This window comes from Pundamilia nyererei, unplaced genomic scaffold, assembly GCF_000239375.1.
Source record: "Pundamilia nyererei isolate P.nyererei 1_Seehausen unplaced genomic scaffold, PunNye1.0 scaffold00037, whole genome shotgun sequence".
In the NCBI taxonomy this organism is placed as follows: domain Eukaryota; kingdom Metazoa; phylum Chordata; class Actinopteri; order Cichliformes; family Cichlidae; genus Pundamilia; species Pundamilia nyererei.
Genome location: NW_005187438.1, coordinates 1,419,476 through 1,438,454, shown reverse-complemented (window position 1 = coordinate 1,438,454; position 18,979 = coordinate 1,419,476). Strand labels below are relative to the sequence as shown.

General features: G+C 38.9%; 1 protein-coding gene across 1 annotated transcript in view; it reads right to left on the bottom strand.

Moving 5' to 3' along the window:
• The window catches only part of LOC102199257 (cadherin-10-like), a 25,346-nt gene extending 15,341 nt beyond the window's left edge, over positions 1–10,005 (bottom strand). Inside the window, exons 1-2 of the mRNA XM_005730417.1 lie at positions 9,837–10,005; positions 3,904–4,245 (exon numbers count right to left, since the gene is read on the bottom strand). Of these exons, the coding sequence (XP_005730474.1) occupies positions 3,904–4,113 (210 nt within the window). The 5' untranslated portion in view covers positions 4,114–4,245; positions 9,837–10,005. The remainder of the gene's footprint in view (positions 1–3,903; positions 4,246–9,836) is intronic.
• Positions 10,006–18,979: the final 8,974 nt, after the last annotated feature.

The following is an 18,979-nucleotide window of genomic DNA, read 5'->3' as shown; positions in this document are numbered from 1 at the left end:
GGGGTGTTTTTTCTTGAAGCACACAGTTCAAGTGTGCTAGACTTTGTATCTAACATGTAGCGTAAATCTGGTACAGCTATAAAAAAAAGAAAAACTTCCATTGACACTCTCGAGAAAGTGTGGCACAAAGTGTTTTTCACACAGCCCTTACAAAATCTAATGTTTGCACTGCCACACTATATTTGCAGAGATTTAGTGGCTCTCCTTTCAAGGCCTTGCAGCACAAACACAGCGTTTTCAAGGCCTTACAACAGAAGCACAGAAGAGAGCCTTGATGAGTTAAATCGCCTTGCACAAACACTGAGGAATTGTCAGTAAAGCACCAAAATCATTGGCAATTCTTGTCAGGTCTCTGGTAAGCATTGCTTGGTGCTGCAAAGAGGAGATAGCAAAATAGAGTGTAGAACGGTTACAGAATAATCACTCGTCCTCCTCTCCCCCCGTCTCTTAAGACATAGGCAGGAATTCTTTACTATTAGAGCCATGTACTATAATGTGCAATATGTTGGTTAGAGGTACAGCTTACAGTATCTCTGTTGCGCTTTGTGTTTTTTGTAACGCACACAGGTTCGGCAAAATTCATGCAGAGGAGTGTTAAGCAAGGCCTTTCAAAAAGCCAAGGATACTTATTGTCAAAATATTAACACCACAAAGTGAGCTACCTTGAAAGTTTTAATTTAGGCAGCACATTTTGTCTACAAGGCACAAAAACAATGCAGTGTACCGAGCATTTAATAGGATTTTGTTCACTTCAGACACACCACTCATATGCTGCACAATCCAAAGTTTGCGCTTGTATTGCTCAGCATTGCAAGCGTTCACACTTCACAGCCCTGCTTAAGAAGTAGGGCACCACAGCTGCAGACAGTGAGTGCTCACACTCATTAATGCCCCCATGAAAGTCAGTTAAAATGAGATTTGGTGGATTTACACTTGGATTCTACACACTCGCGCTACATAGAATATATAAAAACATAAAATACACTCTGCTTTTTAGCAACTTGACAACTGCTGCCGAATCTGGCTGAAAATACGACTTTAATAATGAAGTTATTTGTCTCCATCATCCTGTGAGGTATCTGACTGCACTATTCATTATGTAAGCCTCAAAGCTGCGTGTCTTTTGAAGTCCTGATAAGCAATATCATCTGCATTTATTATAGTGCATTTGCAGCCGTGCACTGCTTCCTTTTCAGTTGAGAAGTGAGGCATACGAGTGTGAGACTGTTCTTTACATCACATTTGATTGCCATCACCAAGAAATCAACCTCAAGTGAGAGTTAGTGAGTGTGTGGGGGCTGATTGGAGAGCTTTGATTGAATGTGAAATAAACAAGTTCTGCTACAGTGCGCTACAAAGGCCATTAAGTGATCTTTATGTGAAAGACCATCGAGGCTTTGGTGGCTTTGTGCAGGGTACTGGAGTGCTTTTTACATTTTCTTTCTTCCCTTCTTACCTGTCTGTCTGTCCTTCTTTGTCTTTTTTTTACTTCTACCTTTAACATTGATCCGGCTTTTTTTGATTGATCTTTGTTTTTCTGTTTATCTGCCTTTGTCTGTCTCTTTCTTAAGGTCTCACATTTTTTTTGTATTAGTCTTGTAAGGTTACAATCTATATATCCAATTCTTTCTTTCTTTCTTTCTTTCTCCTCATCTTTTGTGATTTTTCATATTTTCTTTTACAGTCTTGTGTTAAAGCTAAATCTTTCATTATTTTTCTTTTTTTCATATTGCTCTTTTTTTGTTCGTCATTCATTCTTATCATTCTTTTTTATTTTATCAGGCTATCACCATCAGTTTTACTTGTCAGTCTTTTGTATTGTATTTCATATATAGTCTTTCCGTTTTTTCATATCAGTTTTGTCCTATATTAAATCTTTTATATAGGTCAGTTTTTTGGGCCATTTTTTGTATAGTCTTACAGTTTTCCTTTCAGTTTTTATTGTCAGTCTCTGGTTGCAGTCGTATATTAAGAGTATCTTTCATATAGACCTTTCCATCTTTGGCATTGTTTCTGTTATTTAGCTTCCATATGATCTTGTTTGTTTTTCATTCAGTTTCTTGCGACAGTCAGAGGGTCTTAAGTTATTTTGATCTTTCATATTTTTTTCTTATTTTATTTGCAGTTCTTGGGCTTTTCTTTCCTGTCCATCTTTTGAACAGTCAGAGTTACTCTCTCAGTTTTCTGTATCAGTCTTTTGTATATCTTTCTATATAATCTTTGGCATTTGTCCTGCTTTCTTGTACTGACTTGGGCCCAGGGGGTGCTTGGTATGTTTGCTCGATAAATGAGAAAAATTAGTGATTAAAGTAGGGTTGAAAGTAGGGCACTGATTAATTTTTCATAGACAACTAATTGATTGATCTTTTAACTTGTTCACTCTTAAACTCTCCTTAAAGGCTATGTGCCTTCATCTTAACTTATTCTTTGTCTGTTTACCAGTCTCTGTTACCATCACAGTTTTTTCCCTGTGGTTAAACTGATGGAATTAGTGATTTGTGTCAGCTTCCTCTGTAAAGCAGAATGGCAGCGTGTGCTTGCCCTATTTTCCCCCTCCAGTAATTTATTATAGGCTCATGTTTTTCTGACAGTTTAATAGTGAATGATATTGGACACAGGAGGAGTGCGGAACCGGTGAATGTGATTGCTGTCATGCCACAGAAGTTGGGTGCCAGAAAGCATCAAAGAGTCGAGAAAAAGCCACATCACACCAGTCACCGACATATCACTGGATGGCCCCATTTATAGTTAGCATTTCCTCTGCTGCTTCATCACATAATACAACAAGGTGAATTTCAGTGGCCTTCTTGATTGATATGTTTTCTTCTTCCTCCCTCTCTTCTTTTTTTATTTTTACTGTTCCTTTCTCTTCACCACATCAGAATGATGGTTTCAGCAAAAGAAGTTGTCATATCCCCCGTACTCAACCTTGCACAAGACACTTGTTTACTCCAGAGAATGAGGTGTGTGATGAAAGCCAGCTTCCTCTTAGAAAATTGGCTGTCGACAGTCACCTCATTTCCCTCCCTTGAGTTGATAACTGCAACGCTCCCCATCACACCTGTCTTTATGGTGCTAGCACGGGTGAGCTGACAAAGAACTGTCTGAAGTAGGTGGGTGGAGAAGAATAGCATTGTCCCAAAACTTTTTGGGGCGATTCTTAGGAGAGTCTTGCAGGAGCCGAGTCTCATGTTTTTGTTTGGCTTGGATTTGCTATGGTCTTGACCTGATGTTGATATTAAATTTGCACTTGTTCTATGTGCTGGTGATTTACAAGCTGCATAAACTCATATATGAATTTTGAAGTGCTCCTTAGTTTCATGGTGAACACATGTGCAAATGCCATAGTTTGACTCCAGTAGGTGCCACTGTCTATTCATTTTTATTTCTGTTTTTCTTGTATTATGTATCACCCATCACTGTGTTCTTGTACATCCATGCCTATTTCAACAAAATAACCATTTCCTGCCTCCTCAAATTTGAAGGTAGGAATGGTCATATTGTTGAAAAAGGCTGGTCCACAGGCTGTTTCAGCTTCTATATGCTTTGACTTTTTGTCTCATTATGATCTCACAAAAATTATTATAAAGCCAGAAATGGTTGTTTTTGGTATTACTGTTAAAATTGGATGTTATTGTTATATTAATGCTGTCCGCCACATAAAAAAAATCTGTACTTTTATTTTAGCTGTAATAGTATGTTTACACTGCACAGGGTAATCAAGAAAACCATGGAACAAGTGAGGTTGTGTACACTTGTTTCTGTCTGATAGCTCCAGTAACTGTGCCTGTAACAGCCAGATTTCTGGCAGCCCATTCATCTTCAGCCAATTACATCAAACACTACTTCGACAAGCTAAAACTCCTATAATTAGTCTACAGACAATGTGGTTGGACGTTTTACCTTGCCAACATATTGATGGTCGTTTCCTGTATATTCCTCGAGCAGAAAGAATTGATTCCACATCCATCCACGTTTGGACCGCTGAAGAATCTTACCATCACTCTCTGGCATCCCAAACAGATTCCCAATATTCCCAGGCGCAAAAGGAAGGGCAATAGTGGGCCAGAGGATAGAGAGCATGAGGAGCAGCAGAACTTGATTGGTTATCATGGTATCCAATCAGCTGGGAAATGTCCTGAATGACTTCCGAATTATGGTGATAAGCTTCTGAGAGGATCAGCACTGGAAGGTGGTGTCATCAGAACAGACATTGTATTCCTTTCTTTGATCTCCTTTAGATCCCTGTGAAAAGAGGAAACTGTATTCAAGAAAAAGACCATGACACCTATCTATCACTTTGACAGTATACAATTAAAACAGTCAAATAGCATGTGCACTTGTGAAAACAGCAGCTTTGCAAGCCGTTGTACTCTGTGTACAATGACTTTTCCTTCAGATTTCCTTCAGATTTTGCTATACAAGGCCAAGAGCTGCATTAGTTATTCAATCACCTTAAAAGCTTCAAAGCCATGATTTAATGTTGAGGCTTGTCTAAGAGCCGTAAGCTTAAGAATAAATTAATATAGTGTCATCATAAAAGAGTGTATATGTTTTTCTAGTAAAATTTAACTTATCTAATGATAAAAATAGAGATGAAGCTAACGTGGTGGAACTGATTTGACAAACTTCTAAGTAAATGATAAATGAAAGGCATGAAGTATAAAGAATTTCAAGACAATAAACATAATAAATGTTTCACCAGATGACTTCGGTAATCTAAGTGCATAACCAATGGAGTGGATGTCAAGATCAAATTCAGTTTAATGAATCGGGCTTCTTGTTTTGTATCAAAATGATCTTTGACTTTGACATTTTCATTATGTGATAGGGTTTAATGACATTCCTTTTTTTTTCTTGGAAGCAGTTATTCAAGTACTACATTTTTACTCTTAAGTCTCCATCGCAGCAACATTCCCCAGAGACCAGAAGCATTTAGAAATATGTCATTCAATCATGATGGCCAGAAAAGCAAACAAACAAACAAACAAAGTGGCTTGTGCTTTAGAAAACTACATAAACTTTAATGGAGGGACTACAACACCAGTGATGTATGAGTGGTCAAGCAGTGGTCGTCTTGACTTCAGTCGCTTTTTCACTACAGTGGAAACACACTAAGCCAGCAATGATTATCCTGCAGGGAAACTTTGCTAGGTCCTATTAATTTTTCAATGGGCAACTCCACATCCTTTATTACCAACACTGGCATCCTATCGAAATCATCTTCCTGTAATCAGCTGGAGCAAATTTGTATTTTTTTTTTTTTAGATGCAGATAATTTAAGTTTAGTAAATATGGTAGAATTCACAATCAGACATATCTCTTCCACACCCTGCATCTTAAAGGACTGTGGTGCACTTTACTAATTATAACTTGCATTACTGATGATATGCAAACACTGATGAGATGCTTCAAAGACGGTGAGCATGTTTAAACAGCTTAATACAGGCACCTCTGGGAGAAGTATGCTTCTGACATGAGCAAAATATATTACCCCAACATCCTCTGTAGATTTTTTTAATGTTCTGCTTCACAGTTGTTCACTTACATTTTACAGCTGCAGAACAGACTTCCACTAACATATGTATAAATGGATCGTCTTGCTAAAGGGAAGTCTGTCTTTTTCATCTCTTCCATCCAGTTCACCCTCCTTACCCACTTCCTCTCAATTTTTAGCTCTACTTAATTTTTGCATCCTTTACTGATGGCTAATTTCATAGATTTTTATTCCCTGGAGATGTTTTGATGCACTCCAAAAGGAGAAAATCCATATAGACATACACAGAATTTCCCAAACCACCAAAATTATCCCCAGGTGTCTGTCAGGCTTTGTGCCTGTGAAAAGGTATTTTGTGTTATTGGCAGTCTTCTTCCAATACTTCACTAAAGGCTGTGTCCCCACTCACTGGTCCTGATAGGTAATTTGGGTGTCCATGCATAATTGATGGTCTTTTGTAAGTTAATCCTAATAAATCTTACCTCTCTTCCTAAAAGAACCCATTTAGCAGTGTCCCTTTATAAAGGTTAAGGTACGAGAGTTACCCCAGCACGCACTCGCTGTGTACCTCAGGGAACGCTGTTTAAAAGCCCATGCGAGTCGATGCCTCTGCTTTTGTTCAGAGAATTTAAAAAAGGACTGTGAAGTAAGTCACATGAACAAAGGATCTATTAATGTCAGGGAACAAATTAGTATTATGTTTCTAATGATGATAGCGAAATGGCAAATTTAAGTACACGCAGTACTGTGAATAGAAAATCAAAACATGTAGCTGATAGATCTTAATTTGAAACATTGTATTTATTCTCAGTGACTCGGGGAGTTTAAATGAATGAAATCTGTTACGTCAACAGTAATTCTTCAATAACTGATCAAAGTTTTTTTTAATGTATACAATATATGGATGAGGTAGAGGAGAAAGCTATTAAAACTATGTAATAACTCTAACACAAATTTCATTGACATGGTAGGACTGACCCAAAGCTTTTAAGAAACTATAAAGATGTTGAACAACAGGCTGCACATATGAATGAAATCCAGCGTTCTGCAAGTACAGAGACTTTAATTTTGTCCAAGTATTGCCGCAGTAATGGAGATGAAATGTAGATATTGTGGTAAATTGCTGATGTGCTACATTTTTTATGTTAGTTTCTTGCTCATAATGTGACATTAGTGTGACACGTGCATTGCCGAAATCAGGAAACGCCGCCTTGCAATTAATCTAGTCTGATGCTTGTGATTGCATTTTCTAATTATCATCCCAGCCTGTCCTTGAGTTTTAATAGCATTCTGGATATTAATCTTTGATGTGGTGTGCCTATTAAGCATTAGGCCAGTGTTTCTTTTCAGAATTCTTCCAAACACTCCATTAAAGGATGAGCGAGCATGCTGAATGTATGCCAGATCCTATATACGCAAACTAAATTATCCCAGCTTATTCAACCTATTAAATCGTGGAGTTTATTAAGAAAAAGTTGTTTATGATTAGATTAACTTGTAGGCAGCTTATATGGCTTGGCATTAAGGCACACAGATGTGAAGGGACAGAATTACTTTTAAGTGTTGTCTAGGGTTGTTATTCTTAATCTTGGCTAAGACACAGTCTGGCAGTTGCTCTGCTCTGCTCCGTTTCTGTAATCTGCAAATTATACATTCTTGTTTTGCTGAATAAGAATATCTTTGATCAGATATAAACTAGCTGTTCATCAGGATATGCTTCCTAGAAAAGCGCAGGCTTGCACATTAGTCTGTGTAAAATTTTATGCCCCCGAAATTGAACATGCAGGCTTGCCCATGAAGCCCAAACCGAGCACGCTAACCTTGCACTTTTATTCTATGACGCTAGTGAGACAATAATTATAGATGCAATATGCAGCAGAGGTCTGGCTAGTAAACCTCTTTAAGAGTTCTCTGCATAATAAACTGATAATCCTCTGTACATGGGAGAATATTGCTGCAAACTTTGGCACTTGAATATGACTGTGGTTACTATTTACTGCAAATGTCTGCAGTGAATAGACTTGCCATGTTTTAATAAGTATATAAGGGATTTAGCTGTTTAGTGAAGATATAAGACACAAAAAGGAGTTGGAAACCGCCCTACTTAACCAAAAATTCATTTTGGATGACATTGATTTATCAAATGAAAATAGTCCCCCAAAGTAACACAATACATTTACATTATCCATGAATAGATGCATTGTTACATATGGGTAGGACAACATAATAAAGACTCAGCTACACAAAAGCTACACAAAACCTCCTACCTCCTACACCAATATTGACCCACTTTGAAACCACAGACTTTTAGACCCCATCAAAATTCTAGTCTTATGTTGCACAATCAAGGAATTCTGCGCGTGAATATATTTTAAAAGTGCCGTGAATAAACACAGGCAGAGGTGGAGTAATTGGAAAAAGAGAAGACTAAGATGGAGAGAGGGCACAGGAAGGCGGCAAGGTCATCGAACTGGTGTCATGATTAGTCTTGGTGATCTTTTGTACTTACACTGTTTGTCCAAGGGCATGATTTATAGCAAGCAAATGCTGTATTTTTTGCGGTGACAAATGCTAACCATTTATGCGAGGTTGGTGCTAGAAACTAGTGTTATGTGATTGGCAGTTTGAGTGGCTCCAGTGATTGCTTGCCGGTATTGACAGAGCAGCACGGACAGAGTATAAATCTAGCATGAGGGGCGTTGATGCACCAAGCTGCTGCACCTGCGCAAACTTCCACTTGGTGGAGCCCTAGACCTTCCCAAGTCGGCCTCTGCCGGCTGCAGTCTTTGGCAAACCTCAGCAAGCCCTACTGATGTTTTGAAATACTCAAAGAAATTTTGTGATACAGTGCACACTTCCGTGTTGAAAAGCTACTCTAAGGGGGTTGTGGATGCAGGGGCGTTATTCTTGAAAAGGGTGCGTTGACAATGAAAAGGTAACAAAAAGAGATTAAAAGAGGAAAAAATGTTTATGCTGAGATGCATCTAGGAGAGTGTAACTAGGTAGGAATGAAAGTCTGACCAAGTCGTTTTAGACAGAGACCGGAAAGAAATTACAAATACTAGAATTTAATTCAATGCGAGCTTATTACAGTTCCCATTTTGTTGTGAAAATGCACTCACTTCCCACTCTTGCTTCTCTGTTTGAACATATGTAGTGTTTTTTCAAATATGTATTCATGTCTGATTCTTTAAAGCCAGCTTTGCAAATGCTCATGAGAGCCTCTTCGCCTCTGTGGGAGAATGGATTTCCACCTCTTTTCATTCTAATGCTGAAAGGTCGTTCCATAGCTGACAATAATTCAGGGACCGTGTTAGTGGCTAATTTGCACTAAACAATAATGGTGTTACACGGGCATCCTGGCGCACACGACTAAACCCTCATATATCACTTTGGTGACTGTGAAGCCGTCTGCGTGTGAGGCAACACACTGAGGGAGTAGGCTGCTGCTGTTGCTGCTAGAAAGGCTGAAAAAGAGAGTCAGGGTTGGATTAAGTTTGTGCTGTGGAGGACATGCACATATACGTACACTGTAACACTGTTGGCTGCTCTTGTTGCGGTGCTCGAACACCATCATAAACACCTTCATGCATTTTTAGAGATATGAATGGTACAGTGCCTCTCCATCAAATCTGCCCACAGCACATCACAAGTGTGAGCCGCACTCACTGGCTTTCAGCAGACAGACAAATACATCTCCACACACACACATAGAGTCATATATACAGCAGAAGTGCACTTAGGTGTATGCATAGGCTATACTCATGCATATAAGCTATGCAGGCAACCATGGGTGCACAGTATGGAGAACATCGCACTAAGAATAAGTGACAAAGTTTGGATATCAGACTACTAAGTATTTTACATAGTCATAGTATCTTACAGGTACATATTATCTCCTGTGTGACAGGTGTCATGGGCTGAATATTTTACAATGTCAAAAAATATAATGAATTTTAAAAAAGCTAAAGCTTTTTAATTTTTTTTTAAAGAAAGCACCCTAATTGATCCTTAAGTTTCATTTGTAAAAAGGCAAAAAAATTGGAATCTACTTGGATATCACAATGTGAAGTTTCCTTGATTTTCAAGTCTTCCTTGTACATTCAAGAAAATAAAAAAAATAATAATAAAACATTTTAAGGTATACAAAAAAAAATACAGCTAATTTGATTCAGCTGTTTTCTAGCTCTTTGAAGTTCCAACACTTCTTTTCCTGAGATATCCACACTGCTGCATTAGTCTGGCTTTGTCACAGTGCAAGGAGCAGATCATCCCCTGGAGTCTGAGAGCAGACAAAATATAAATATACCCTTAAACATTAATCAGAAAAAGCCCTTACCTTTGATTCTCACAGCTTAGCATCCATCTGTGTCACTGAGTGCACGGTACTGTGTTCCTACTCCTTAGCAGTGCTTAGCGGTGGAGACTCTGACTCCTCACGGCAGTGCTTACATTCCAAGACTGACAACAGCACAGCTGGTGCGAATGTGTATGGGAGTGTGTGTGAGTGTGTGTGCGTGGAAAAGAGAGAGAGTCTCCTGCTTACTTCCCTCCCTCGCTCTATGCTTCGCTCTTTCTCTCTTCCCTCCCTCGCTCCATTTCTCCTCCCCGCTCTCTGGCTTCTCTCCCCTTTCCTCCTCTACACTTTCTTTCTATCATCTCTTCTTGCTCTGTCTGTGTCTCTCTTTCTCTCCCTCCCTTCCCTTCTTTCCTCCCCCTCCCCTCCTCTCTCTCCCTCTCTCTCTCCCTCTATCCCCTCCTCTCTCTTTCTCTAGCCGTGCATCACTTCTGGCGGTGGATGTCACCGAGGCTGAAGCTGAGGCGACTCTTCCCCTGATTGGCTGCCATTCACAAGTTAGCGATAAAGAAAAAGGGAGAGAGAAAAACGAGACAAAAAAGCATGGGGGGGAGGGGAGGGTGGGGGAGAAAATACTGCCCTTACATCCCAGTGAGCATCAGTTGACTGTGGAATAGAGAAACAGGGGAGGTTAGAGGCTGAAGAAGAGGGTGGACTCTGGGAAGGCATACAGTTTTTTTCCTCCTCTTTTCTCACTGTGAATGCATCCACAAAGCTGTGCGTAAGGGGCGGCACTGAAAGTGACTGCTCCGACGGATTGACTGTATGATGTTTGATGTCTAAAGCAATCGGCCCCATCTAATCTTCTTTCAATGACGGCGGAATGAAGGAGAAAAAGGCCATAACTTGTAAATCAGCCACGCAGCGAGGGAGGCTGGGGGGGGGTTTGCATTTGTGCCCTGTTCATCTTCTTCTTCATCTCTCATCCCACTGACTTGGCCAGCAGTATGTGGCAGGTGCACCGGCAATCCAAGCGCTCTGTCATCTCTTCTCATTACATGCCCCGTGTTGGATGCATATCAATATATCTCAATACAGTATGTGCTATTGAGGGTGATATAGCATTTTAATTCAACTGAAGGAAATAGAAACGGGACCAATTTGTCATGGAGGTGTTTGATGCTGAGGGGTGAGACAGAGAGGGACAGGGAGCCATACCTTATTATAGGTGCCGATATCAATCCCCAACATGTACCTTGAGCAGATAAATGGCGGGATGGAGTGACTTTGAAATGCATGGGATGCCACTCAGAGCCGCCCTGTTGATGAATAATTTAAGAAAAGCAGCGATTTTACTGGCCAGCCTCATCTGAGCTGAAGTTTTATCTCCCAATATCAGTGTGAATAGATTATCAGCTCAAACTCTGTGCACCAGATAAATAAAAATGCAAACAGGCCAAACTAATTAACATCCAAATGAGCAGTGTGGTAGCCTCCCTGTGATACCAAGCCAAGTCCTCACACATCATAATTCACTTCCTTGTTGTGTTCGTGGTGCTGAGGGATTAAGAAGTAGGTGTGTGTTTGTATTGGTAGTATGTTTGAATGTGTTAGCTTGTGTGTTTTATGCTCATGTATGACTGGAAGGAGGCGAGGTGTGTCATGTTTACTTATATGCATATGTGTGCAGGAAGGATATACATGTGTGTTTGTGTGTGTACATGCCACCGTTTTGTGTGTGTTTGTGTGTGTGCGTGTTTGTGTGTGTGCGCGCGCTAACAAGCTACTAAAAATGGAGGCTATTTTGTACATCTCTGCATAGAATTAGTATTAATTTATTTGCTATTTACACCCCTGGGACGTTAATTACGCTGTTGTTACGCAGCCCAAACAACTCTGCAAACATCAGAGAACAAGAACAAGCATTGTACCCAACTGTTTCAGAAAAATATAGAAACATATTTTCAGAGCCAGAGTTCCTCACTACCTTATAAACACACACAAACAAACCCTCCAATCTTCTCATCTTAATTTCACAGGCCTTCCAGGCAAACAGTTTCCAAATTCCTATTGTTTTTTTTTTCCTTCCCTCCTGATGAAGACTCCATTACATTAAATCAAAGTTTTCCAGGCTGAGGAAACAGCTAGCTTAAGTAAGGGTGTCTCCTGATCCTCTCCCAATTCTCATTGTCAGCTCCCATCAGCATCACGAGCTTGTTGCACTTGCATTCACCTCCACAGTCCTAGCTGCTGCTGATTAGTTCTCTGATTTCCCTCTCCTTCCCAAAGGAAGGCACAAGTGCGGATGTCTACCCACTGTTTGCTGTGCTAGCACAACAACTGCAGCTGCAGATAGGTTATTGATATAGCTCTGCCAATGACAAGACCACATTAGCTGAGCACTGAAAGCTCACATTTCATCTTCTGTCGGGGCTTTTTGCGGTTATATGAAGATATTTTACAAAATGGCAAAAAGGTTTGAGTGTGCAGCTTTCTGTTCCTACCTTCCTTACATTAAATGTTGATTTCATGTTTGACATTGAAAGGCTATATCTAGCAGTAGATTACGACTAGCAGACTCTCACCTTCATCTTGCTCATGTGTTTTAATGCTTTCACTTCAGCAGTTTTCCATCATCCACCCACTGTTATTAAGTTAATAACTTTTTACTTATTTCCAGTTTTCCAGTACTGTGCAAAAGTGTTGACTCATTCCTTATTTATATACACTTTGCTAGAGAAATGGGAAATAGGTGCAGCGATTTATGACCAACTTTAATATTTAGAAGCTTTCTTTTATTTTTTATTACTCTTAAACTTGAGGTTAGTTCTTTAATTAGTTTCCAGGAATTCTTCTTCAGTTTCTAGAAGGGCGAAGCTCTTTTGGATGTTGGCTGCTTTTTGTTCTCTGTAAAGAAAAAAAGGGAAATTGTTCTTATATAAAGCTTTCCTACTCTACCTGAGAACTCAAAGCACTTCATACAACTTGCCTAATTCACCCAGTGCTTGTATGAACACTCATTCATACAGGTACATTGTGCTTTCCGTCTAACATTCACGCATATTCTCTAATGGATCGATGGAACTTGGGATTAGTATCTTGCCCAAGGATATTTGGCATGTAGATCGAACTACCAACCTTCCAGTTAGAAGATAGCCTGCTCTACCTCCTGAGCTCTATCAAAATGATCCAACACTGCTTCAATAATGTATGTTTTTCTATCCAGGCATGCTTTTACTGTGTTTTTTGCATCATATTCTTTCTGAAAACTGAATATGTTGCCAATCGGATGGTTTCCAGATTGTGTTGCATGTATTGTAAAAATCTGATGGTATGTTTTTTTTCTAGTTCATCAAGTTTGAGAAGATCTTCAACACCACTGACTGAAATACAGCCCAAAACCATGATAGAGCCTTTACTATGACTCACTGTTGCACCTCTCTCCTCACCTTGTCCATACATATCACTGATACCAAAATCCAAAATTTTAAAATTTTGATTTATCTCTCCAGTTCTTGTGCAGTTTGTCAGACCTCAACCTGTTTCCTTTACTGAAGAATGAGTTCTTGACAGCTGCCCTTCCACTGAGACCATTTCTGAAGAGGCTTCGTTGAACAACAACTTGACTTTGAAATTAACTTTCAGGTCGGGTTCAAGGTCTTCTGTGTGTTTTGTTTGTTTTGTTTTGTTTCCTTATGTTTTAAGTATGTGTCTTTAAGGTCCTGTTATTCTGCTGCAAATAGTTTTTAGGCTTCCACTTCCTATTTTCTCCCCCACTTGTCCAGTTTTTTAAGGACAAGCTACACAGCATGCCAAGATATGCAAGTCTTTGGCTAAACGCTCTTTAGGAGAAATAAAATTTTTAATGCCTGTCATAATGTGTTATATTTCTAGATTCAACTAAACTCAGGGGTGTCACAATGTTAAAGTAATTGTGCATGTTGCCTTGTCTCGTATTATGTTATATAGGCTGTCTACATCTACATATAGGCATCTACTTTGGTGATCCTGCCTTTATTACAAAATCTTTATTCAACACAAGCGGTTCTCTCATTTGATCAATAAATATAACCCTCATTTTCCCAATATGTGATGCTAGTAACTGGAAAATTGTACTATTTGACTGCTTGTAGCTCACTGCCGCTTACACTTAGAAATCATCTGAATGGTTCCCGTTCGGTCCTGCTACATTAAGCAATGCATGACTGTCATGACTTTGACTTGTTACTGAATAAATCTAACTAGTTTGCAAGCTAGCAATAATTCCATCAATCCAGTGTCAGACTAATGAACCAGTAGTATCATTTCAGTGTGTGGAGTTGAAAAGCAGGTTTGAAAGAGTAGGGCTCCTTATATTTCATGCATTTATTTGCAAGATTCTGCTGATAAATATTAATTAACACAGCAATCAGTGACACAGAAGAAACCGGAAAGACTGCAAAAGCATAAGATACCGGACATGTTGATGAGATGAAGGGGAAAAAAAGAGAGTGATGAAGGTGGCAAAGGGAGAGTGGTTACTGCCCACTGTGCCTGAGACTGTATCTGCATTATATCCGTCTGTTGTCAAAATCAAGTAATGGAGGCCTAATTACCACAGAGATTAATGCATATGTTTCTTGGTTATTACAGTGAAATATATAGCCTCAATTTAACAACAAAAGGAATGTTATCACTTTAATTTCTTGTATTAATGCATAAATATGTGTTGTTTTGGTACTGTTAGACACATTTTTATAATTCAGATCTAAAATGATGCGAACAAAAGGATTGAATTAAACTGGTTTATATAATCACACAAAAAATGATTTTTGACACACATTTGCAGGAGAGACACACGTGGAGTCACACAGAAATGGACAGGCAATAAATACAGAAGGAAAAAGAACATGAATGGTAGAGGAGGACAGAGAGAGAAATGAACAGAAAGAATGTGATGCTGAAGGCAGAGAGACAAAAGGAGAGGAGAGAGAGGAGGCAACGGAAAGCAGAGAGACTGAAAAGCAGGCTGAGAGAAAAGGCACTGGACTCTTAAAATGCAGATATGTAGGGAAAAGAAGTAAAACAATATTTATATACATTTTGGAGCAATTTTGAAGGAAAAGAATGGTTAAGAGTGAATCATTGGGAGAATGAATGACAGCTCGCTAGCCGTTAGCTAACACCCAGTGGATATAAATGGTCACCCAATGGGTGATATGCTCATCAGTGTGCACAAAGGTACTGTATGTACTTAGGCCTCAAGAGCCCTTCTGGTGCTGGCAGACACATAGAAACCTCCTGGCAGGGTGCGCTTTGTCAGTGTGCTTTACCTCCACTGCTATATCTCCATCCTAGGACAGCATTGCAGTGAGTTAGTATTGTTTAATAGCTATTTTTGATTCTTAACAGTTATTATAAGCTTTAAAGATAATGGAAAATAAATTAGCTTTTGTTTTATTAAACATGTAAAGCTTGTTAATTAGCATAAAAAGGGTAAAAGTAAAATCTTCCAAAACTAGAATGAAAGCTTTCAATTTACCAGTTGATCAATCTAACTGACCTATGATCATGAGATCTGGGTAATAACCAAAAGAATGATGCTGTCAATACAAGCAGCTGATATGAGCTTCCTCTGTATAGCGGCTGGCTCAGCCTTAGAGATAGGGTGAGGAGCTCAGACATCCAGAGGGATGGATGTCTGAGGTGGTTTGGGCACCTAATTACAATGTGTGTTAGGTGCAGATGTCGGAGGTATGCCGAAAGGGGATGGGATCCTGGGGTACACCGAAAACTTGCTGGAGAGATTATACATCTTATCTAGCCTGAGAATGCTTCAGGGTCCCCAGGAGGAACTGAAAAGGGTTACTATATAGAAGGACATCTAGAATATTCCGATTAGTTTGCTACTACCTCAACCTGACTTCAGAAACATGGAAATTGAATGAATACATGAATGGATAAAATTACAATACATGTCAAAAATCTGGAATGTTGTAGAACTACTGAATTACAATATGGTTAGTTATGCAAGTTTAGTTTTATAACTGAAATTGAATTTGCACGTAACATTTCAAACATAAAATTATTAAAATGGTTAATTTCAGAAAAATCTAAGCATAGACATACTGTAAGGCTTATTTGGCAAAAATAAGTACGCCTAGTTTACAGAACCTCAAAATACATTAAACAATGAGTCACAGAGCAAACATTTATTGGAATGAGGTAACCTTGGCAGTATTTTGTGCAATGAAAACTGAAAATAGGTAAAATATCTGATACATATCTGTGAAAAACATCAAGCAGAAAATATTCTTTTTACATGCCGAGAACAATAATAATTCGTCCTTATTCCACTTGAAAAATGTATTCATCTTGGCATCATACTGCAGTGTTGATCAAGTAAATGCTGTTTCTTTTTCCTTTTTTTTTTTACATGTAAAGGATATATTTTATTGTAGTATGTCTTCTTAGTCTTATCCTTACAATGTCATCTAATTGAAATTGTTCATTTTTACTAGCTGGCTGCTTATTTAAAATGTGTATAGTCTGGATCCAGTGTTTATTACTGTAAGTGAGATCCAGTGTTGTGAGTAAGTCCTTCATGTTGTTGTTTAAAAAATGTAAACAGAAACATTCAATTTTGATAATTTCTTATCACGTCATGAATTATTATGACAGCTTATGCATAACATTTTACTTAACCTCCATAAACTTTGCTAAAATTTGCCTGAAGTGCACACCCCAGGATGCTCAAGTAAAGTACTGTTTTTTTTTTTTTCAATATAGACCATTTAGTTACGTTTGCAAGCATTCATAAAATATTTTTCTGTAGACGGTACTGTGCGTAAATAAGTTTTATTATGGTATGACATTTCAAAAGAAAGGAGATAAGTATTATACGGTCACTTTTTCTCCCGTTTAGGATTCTGATTCTTGTTAGGTGCAGCGGGTGTCTCTATTTCCCCTGCAGGGGTGTAATATTCTGACAAAACTGTTGCTTCGCTAGAAAGAAAAGCAGTAAATTAATGATGCAATGTATTTGATAGAGCTCCATCATTTTCAGAAGCTGATTGGGGTTGCAGGTTATTATATTGTGAATGTCAGATCCATTCTCTCTGATTAGAAACCATGGAGCATGTAAACACAATACCTTGTACCCTCATTTGATTTAGTACACACAGTACAGTTGTTCCTCCCTGGCATTGTTATGCCATCAGTTTTCCTTTCAAGAAAATGAATACTCAAGGAATTTGCAATAGTTAAACAGCACTGGTCAGTACTGGTTATGTCATGTTTCATTCATCAAGGCTAGCATCAAATACCTGATGGATTGATCCTCCCCACTGATTTTAGCACTGCATCTTGAAACTATACAGTACAAATATAGAACTTCCCCTTCATTTTCAGGACTTGTGCTGCATGGGGGGATGGTCTGGATCCTGTTCTAATGTCACTTTTCATTATGCCACCAAGCTTCAGCATGAAAACTCCCTCTAACTAAATACAAGAGAATCAAAAGGATTCTGAGTGCTAGTTTTTGCGTGACACTTAAAAAAATTCACAAAAAACACGTGTCTGCTAATCTACATTAGAATTTTCTGAAAAGGTGAGTTCGATAGATTCTGATCTCAACTTTTTGAATTGCTGTTGCTATTTTTGATATTGTGTAGTTAGAACGCCTTGCTATGAAGGGCATCTCTAAAGAAATGATGTTCATGTTTTTTTCTGGCATTGCAAGTGGTGGAGCAGCAGCTGTGATGGACTGATAGAGTTAAACAACCACACTCCTGAGTGGGAAAAAAAAATATCAACCCTAACTCAACTGTCATTCACTGCATGATTCACAAGTTAGAACTTGTTGTCCATGATGTTGTAAAACAGAGCCCAGTCATTTTCACACATTCACTAACTCTCCAAACCTTCAGTAAATGAACAGGGTCACTGAATTCTCTGTCAGGAGATTCACAGATGTGGGTAAAAAAGGCTGATGAGCTGTAGGAAAGCAGGAAAAAAATCAGCTTATGAAATAACTGTAGTGGAATATGTATTTATTCTTTTCTTTTGTTTTCGTTGTTTCATTTTTGACAATATTTCATGTTTAAATGGAACCTCTGTAATAGCACAGTAGGGGGATTTAATTCTGCCATATTAAAATAATATTTAACAATTTATGTTGTCACATCTGAATTAGATTTGATCTTGAAAATACTGATCATATATTCTAAGGAGATTGGAAAGAAAAGTGTCTGGACTTCTCTAAGTTTCCTTGAACTGGAGGAGCTTCTCAGATGAGAAGCTCCTCCAGTTCTAAGAGCAATTGGTGGAGAGCCCCAGATTTAAGACCTATGGGAGTGTCCCCCAAGAGGGTCATGGACCCTCCTGTTGATCTTCTACCTAATCACACGAGCCTAGGTGTGAAAACGGGTGTGGGTCACAATCAGCCAACGCTTCGGGTAAACCCACTGTGAAACCTAGCCCCACCCTATCATGTGATTTCCTGAGCTCAGAAGGCTCAGGATGTGAGTGGGCGTTAAGGCATCTGTGAAGGGATCTCAAAAGTGGATTATAGATGGCAGACAGTTGGTGTTGTAAGCCACCGCCTCTGTTCAAAGATGGTCGTTCACAGTGGACATAGATGGCTTCATTCACTCCTCTTTCAAACCATCTGTCTTCTCTGTCCCCATCTTTGTCCTTATGGAGGACCCCTCCCCAGACCTTTCCCCACAGCAGTTCTTTTTTTCTGGGAAGAGGTACAGCCTCCACAAGACTTCATTGATAGTTTCTCTGTGCATATAACACCACAGACCACATAAAAGACAGTATAGCCTGCATTAGATTATAGATGAGATTACAGCAAATCTACCAATCTGCTGTCCTGACAGAGGTGTGAATAGACACACCTCTATTATGATCTAATTTACTACTGCTAAAGAATGATTTTATTTAACAAAGTGTTTTACTTTTAGAAGAAACTTCCTTCAGTGGTAGGCACAAATCCTCTCTAATGTACGGTGACATTTGTGTGGAGTGATGTCATGTGTAGGAAGAAGTGCTGGATGATGGTTTCACAAGAAAAGCCCTGAGGATGCTCCTGTCCTAGCCAAAGTGATGACACTTCACTCAGTCTGTGAACACTTACTTATGGGAGTGCTCAGCAGGCGATACATCTGCTTTTATTGACTAAATTGGCACTATCATAAAAA